At 48.5% G+C, this 6,008-nt stretch overlaps 1 protein-coding gene across 1 annotated transcript; it reads left to right on the top strand.

Annotated features, from left to right (window-relative positions):
- The first annotated feature begins 291 nt into the window (after nucleotides 1-291).
- LOC115991008 lies at nucleotides 292-2,463 on the top strand. Its single transcript, XM_031114766.1, has 3 exons — nucleotides 292-1,054; nucleotides 1,202-1,526; nucleotides 2,226-2,463. Exons 1-3 carry the CDS (start codon nucleotides 292-294, stop codon nucleotides 2,461-2,463), a joined length of 1,326 nt encoding a protein of 441 aa, XP_030970626.1.
- The last annotated feature ends 3,545 nt before the right edge of the window (nucleotides 2,464-6,008 follow it).

Below are 6,008 nucleotides of genomic sequence, written 5' to 3'. Positions count from 1 at the left end.
CAGGAAAAAACGTCGTTCGTGACCAGTCAAGGCCTCTTCTGTTACAAGGTCATGCCCTTCGGCCTGAAGAACGCAGGCGCAACGTACCAAAGGCTCATGAATAAAATGTTCGCACGACAGATTGGGAGGAATGTCCAGGTCTACGTGGACGACATGCTAGTAAAAAGCCGAAGGGAGGAAGATCATCTAGGAGATCTCAAAGAAACATTCGACACACTTCGCTCCTACAACATGAAGCTCAATCCAGAGAAGTGTGCCTTTGGAGTAACGGCAGGAAAATTCTTAGGATTCATGGTGTCTCAGAGGGAAATCGAGGCGAACCCGGACAAGATTCGGGCTATTATGGACATGGTACCACCAAGAAATGTGAAGGAGGTGCAAAGCCTCAATGGAAAGAGAGCGGCACTGAACAGGTTCGTGTCAAAGGCAACGGACAGGTGCTTGCCCTTCTTCCGAACATTGAAGAAATCCTTTGAATGGACTAACGAATGCCAGCAAGCATTTGAAGAATTGAAGGAATACCTCTCCTCCCCACCATTGCTGAGCCCGTTGCAGCCAGGAGAAGAGCTTTTTCTCTATCTAGCCATCTCCCCCGTAGCCGTTAGCGCAGCCTTGGTCAGAGAAGAAGAGAGAGTGCAAAAGCCCGTATACTACGCAAGCCGAGCGCTTCACGGTGCCGAAGAAAGATACCCACCTATGGAAAAACTTGCCTTTGCACTAGTTACGGCACCCCGCAAGCTCAAACCATACTTCCAAGCTCATACGGTGAACGTCCTGACTGACAAACCCTTACGGCGGGCAATGAGCAGCCCCGAGGCCGCGGGACGGTTGGCATTGTGGGCTATAGACCTGAGCGAATTTGATATTCAGTACCTCCCGCGGACCACCATCAAGGGACAGATCATCGCTGACTTTATAGTTGAATTCACTCATGACGAAGACAAGAAGGCAACAGAGTCCCCTCAATGGAGCATATATACGGACGGATCGTCCACCAGACAAGCCGCAGGGGCCAGCATTGTGCTACAATCGCCCGAAGGAGACACCATTGAATGTATGGTCCGTCTCGACTTCCCTGCCACCAACAATGAATCAGAGTATGAGGCTCTGATAGCAAGGCTCGACCTTGCCAAAGCAGCCGGAGCCGCGAGGGTAGTCATCTACTGCGATTCACAGGTCATCACTAACCAAATAAATGGAGACTACGAGTGCAAAAGCGAAAAGATGAAGAAGTACCTTGATGAAGTAAGGGCAAGAGTGGATGACCTAGAAGCCAAAGTCGTCCAAATTCCCAGAGAAGAAAACGAGCGAGCCGACCGCCTCGCGAAGGCCGCTTCAGCAGAACAAATGGTCATCCCTGGTAATGTACTCTCTTTCATGCAGCTTTCTCCGCTAATAGATCTCAGCAACATGCAGGAAATACGCTCCGGCAGTAGCTGGACAACGTCGTTAGTTTCATACCTAAAAGCTGGGATCTTACCAGACGAAAAGAAAGCCGCAAGGAAGCTTAAGGTCCAGGCGGCGAGGTTCGTCTTGATAAAAGACGTCCTTTACAAAAGAGGTTTCTCCCGACCATATTTGAGATGCTTGGGTACGAAAGAGGCAGATTATGTCATGAGAGAGGTGCATGAACGAGTCTGCGGAAACCACTCAGGGTCCAGATCGTTGGTACACAAGCTTGTGCGAGTTGGGTACTATTGGCCCACCATGCAGAAGGACGCCGAAGCCTATGTCAGGGCCTGCGACAAGTGCCAAAGGTTCAGCAATATTATTAGACAATCAACCGAAGAGCTGACCCCGATGACGGTCCCATGGCCGTTCGCACAATAGGGATTAGACATTATGGGACCATTCCCTACGGCCGTACGACAGCTGAAATTTCTAGTAATGGGCATCGACTATTTCACGAAATGGGTGGAAGCTGAAACTCTGGCCACGATTACAGAGAAGAACGTGCGGAGCTTTGTCTGGAGATGCATCATATGCAGGTTCGGCATTCCTAGAGTCTTTGTCTCGGACAACGGGAGACAATTCGACAACGACCCCTTCCGGGATTTTTGCTCACAGTTAGGAATAAAGAACCACTACTCCTCCCCCGCCCACCCTCAAGCTAATGGCCAGGTCGAAGTCACGAACCGATCCTTGTTCAAGATTATCAAGACTCGGCTCGAGGGGGCAAAGGGTATATGGCTCGAAGAATTGCCGAGCATACTATGGGCATACAGGACGATGGCAAGAACACCCACAGGAGAGACACCGTTCCGCCTGACGTATGGAGGCGAAGTAGTCATCCCGGGCGAAGTTGGACTTACAAGTTACAGGGTACACAACCATGATGAGAACAAAAACGACGAGGCTATGCGACTACAGCTCGACCTAGTGGACGAGATCAGAGCAGCAGCAGAACAAAGGCTCGCTAGGTACCAGGACCGCATGGCCAAACACTACAACTCTCAGGTCTGACACAGAGACTTCCAAGTTGGAGACCTTGTTCTTAGAAAGGTCATGGGCGCCGCTAGGGACCCTACCCGAGGGAAACTCGGCCCCAATTAGGAAGGTCCTTACCGAGTTTCGTCGTGGCAGAGAAAAGGTACTTACCACCTAGAAACGTTGGAAGGACAGAAACTACCACACCCATGGAACACCAAGCACCTACGAAAGTATTACCAATAGGAGCGGCAGCATAAAGACCAATCTCTTTTCTATTTCAGCAAATTTTAGTCTTACTCCTCAGATTTATCATTTTAGTTTTTTTTTGCAACAATACTTTTCAGCCCAAGGGGCAGGATTTGGTTTTAATTATTTTTATTTAAATGCATGGCAATAAGAGGAGTTTTATTCAGAAATTGCTGAAGTGTATTTTTTCTACAGTCCACTAAGTTCACGGCCAAAACGGCTAGGTCCTAAAAAACTGACGGGCCAAAAAAGATGTCAAAAGACATCAAGGCCTAAAACAAAACCAACGGACCAAAAAAGATGTCAAGGACATCGAGGCTAAGGCCAAGAAAATGACGGTCCGGAAAAGCTAAAAAGCTGACGGCCTAGTAGGTGAAGCAATCATCACTTGGACAAGGTCCTAAAAAACAGACGGGCCAAAAAAGATGTCAAAAGACATCAAGGCCTAAAACAAAACCGGCGGGCCAAAAAAGATGTCAAAAGACATCAAGGCCTAAAACAAAACCGACGGGCCAAAAAGGATGTCAAGGACATCAAGGCTAAGGCCGAGAAAATGACGGTCCGGAAAAGCTAAAAAGCTGACAGCCCAGTAGATGAAGCAATCATCACTTGGACAAGGTCCTAAAAAACAGACAGGCCAAAAAAGATGTCAAGGACATCAAGGCTAAAGCCGAGAAAATGACGGTCCAGAAAAGCTAAAAAGCTGACGGCCCAATAGATAAAGCAATCATCACATGGACAAGGTCCTAAAAAACAGACTGGCCAAAAAAGATGTCAAGGATGTCAAGGCTAAGGCCGAGAAAATGACGGTCCGGAAAGGCCAGAAAGCTGACGGTCCTGTAGATGAAGCTATCATCATACGGACAGCCCTCAAGCAAAAGGGCCTACAAAGACGACAGTCATCTGGGCCAAAGCTAAAAAACTGACGGTCTAAAGTGGTGAGGCAATCACCATACGAAAAAATTCAAAAAACAAATGGAAAACTCTACCAGAATTTCGGGTTATCATATAGATAAAAGCAACGGAAGTAAAAGCATACCACTATATATAAACAAAAGGCCCAGAAAACCAAAAGGGCACTTTAGCATTGTTTGCCAACTATTCCAAACTACAACTGTTTTCCAAATAATTAAAATACAACCATTGTCCATAAAGTAAATACATGGCTAAAATGTGAAATAAAAACTAAGAGGCAGGAACGTCAGCATCTTTGCCATCAGCTTGATGGTCTTCAACACCCACAATCAGGGCAGGAGAATCAGAAGCAGCAGGGTTGGCAGCAGGCTGAGCTAGGACCACACTACCGTCATGATCAGGAGTAGGCTGAGGAAGGCCGTCATCTCCATCATCCATGGTGATCCCAAACAAATCCAACTCCGGGTAAACCGACGCGACCTGCTGAAGGCAGTCTTCAAACCCAGTGCCATAATATCGACCACATGAGTCAATGAAAGACTGCAACACTTTAAAATCTCTAATCGCGTCAGCCCCCGCCATCTGCAGCTTTTCGCCTAGACCCATCACCTCTTCCTGGAGCTTATCATTCTGACGGCTAACCTCCGTCAGCTTCTCCTTAACTTCCTGCAGCTCCTTGTTTAGGATACGGACGGCTTCCTTGTACTAAGCTTGCTGATTCAACAGGTTCGTGTTGTGCTTGCGAACTCGAGTGACGACCCCTTCCTTCGCCGCACAATGGTCTTGAAGGGCCTTGACGCACACCAAGGCCTAAGAAAACATATCCGTCAGTCAAAAAATATACCAAAGCAAAACAGAGCTTCCCCAAACATAATCATAGTAAACATATCCTGGTGAGGTCGAAGAGGGTTGACGCCCCTAAGTCCTCCGTCCCCACCTGGTCACAAGGTTCTATATCTGTCAGTTTTATCAAGGACTCAACCTCCCCGATGGCATAGTCCTTGTGGGTCAGGAGACGGTTGGGACCCTCGCTGACGGGACTAGTAGAGGTCATCACCCCCTTGCCCGTGCCATGGCTAGACTTAGGAGAGGATTTCTCCTTCAGCGTTTCGTCCCCGGGGGTGACGGCAGCCTTTTTTGCGGGCCGGCTATCGCTCCCGTCAGGCTTCCTCTTCGTCACCTTAGCGATGGCCTTTGGGGTTGACGAAGCCTCCCCTCCTGCCTCCTTATTTTTTCTCTCCTCTTTCTGACGAGCTGCGGCAGCCCTTATCCTTTGCTTCGCAGAGTCCATTTCTACAACACAAAGGATACCGTTAGGGCAAGTAACGGAGGAATAAAACTGACGGGATAAATAAAAGTTTACTCACGTCGGCGTGAAAATTGCTCCAACCCTCGGGCTGCCGCTGACGGTTCTGGACCCCCACAATATAAATGAAGTGTGTCGAGGGTGATCAAATCCCTACACTTACGATCTTCCAAAGGGATCTCCAGAATCCGTTGGATGAACTCCTCTTGCTCGTCAGTTACGTGCGAACGGGTATAAGCTGAAAGAAACAAAAAGCAAGTGTTAATGACGTCACCTCAAAAATAAACAGAAAGAACATAGCTGACGGGGTCGACCTGAGTCCTTGACAAAGGCCCAGGTGTTGTCAAAATAGCCGCGAGGCATCGTCGCCCACTCTTCCTGACGGCAAACCCAATCTGTCCCTTCAACAAAAAAGTACCTACTCTTCCATTTCCTATTTGAATCTGGCATGTCTGATACAAGCCGTAACCCTTTCTCCCTGGCGTTGAAATGATATGTCCCCTTGGACGAGGCGATATGATGGGGCCTATAGCAATAAAAGAATTCGTCTAGAGTAAGCTGCCAGTGTCCTCCACTAAGATTGCCCCATAGGATTTCTGCTCCTATGAAAGTCCTCCAGGCATTAGGGGCAATTTGGGTGACGGATATGCCTAGGAAGTCTGCAAGTTGACGGTGTAGGGCCATCAACGGTAACCTAAGTCCCGCAGCGAACATGGCATCATACATGCCAACATCAACTGTCCTCCCAGAGTAACACCTCTCGTCCTCTCTAGGGAGACGGATTGGGATATGGTCTGGGATTTGATAACGAACACGTAACTCCCTAAAAACTTTACCACTCATTCTAGGCAAAAATTTGTTGACGACCCAATCCTCAGGAAGAATGAAGGGACGGTTATCTCCGGCACCCTCTGAGGTTCCTTCACTGGAACCCTCATCCCCGTCGCTCTCCTCTCCGTCAACATCCGTTCCATCCCCTCTCTCCTCATCCTTATCTCCCTCAGCCAAACTCTCATCAACGTCAGGAGATTGTGCCGACGTCTCTCTCTCTGACGAAAGGGAAAAGTCTGACTCATCTCCAGAACCATAGGTCTCGTCGTAGCCCGCTCCT

The sequence above is a fragment of the Quercus lobata genome, chromosome 5 (genome assembly GCF_001633185.2).
Source record: "Quercus lobata isolate SW786 chromosome 5, ValleyOak3.0 Primary Assembly, whole genome shotgun sequence".
In the NCBI taxonomy this organism is placed as follows: Eukaryota; Viridiplantae; Streptophyta; class Magnoliopsida; order Fagales; family Fagaceae; genus Quercus; species Quercus lobata.
Note: the sequence above shows the minus strand (reverse complement) of the source record. Positions and strands in the feature narration are given on the sequence as shown.

Coding starts and splice junctions, on each gene's coding strand:
- LOC115991008 (XM_031114766.1), top strand. CDS start 292: ATGGTGTCTCAGAGGGAAATCGAGGCGAACCCGGACAAGATTCGGGCT. Junction 1,055..1,201: donor CGAAGGAGACACCATTGAAT/GTATGGTCCGTC, acceptor AAATAAATGGAG/ACTACGAGTGCAAAAGCGAA. Junction 1,527..2,225: donor CTTAAGGTCCAGGCGGCGAG/GTTCGTCTTGAT, acceptor ATGGGCATACAG/GACGATGGCAAGAACACCCA.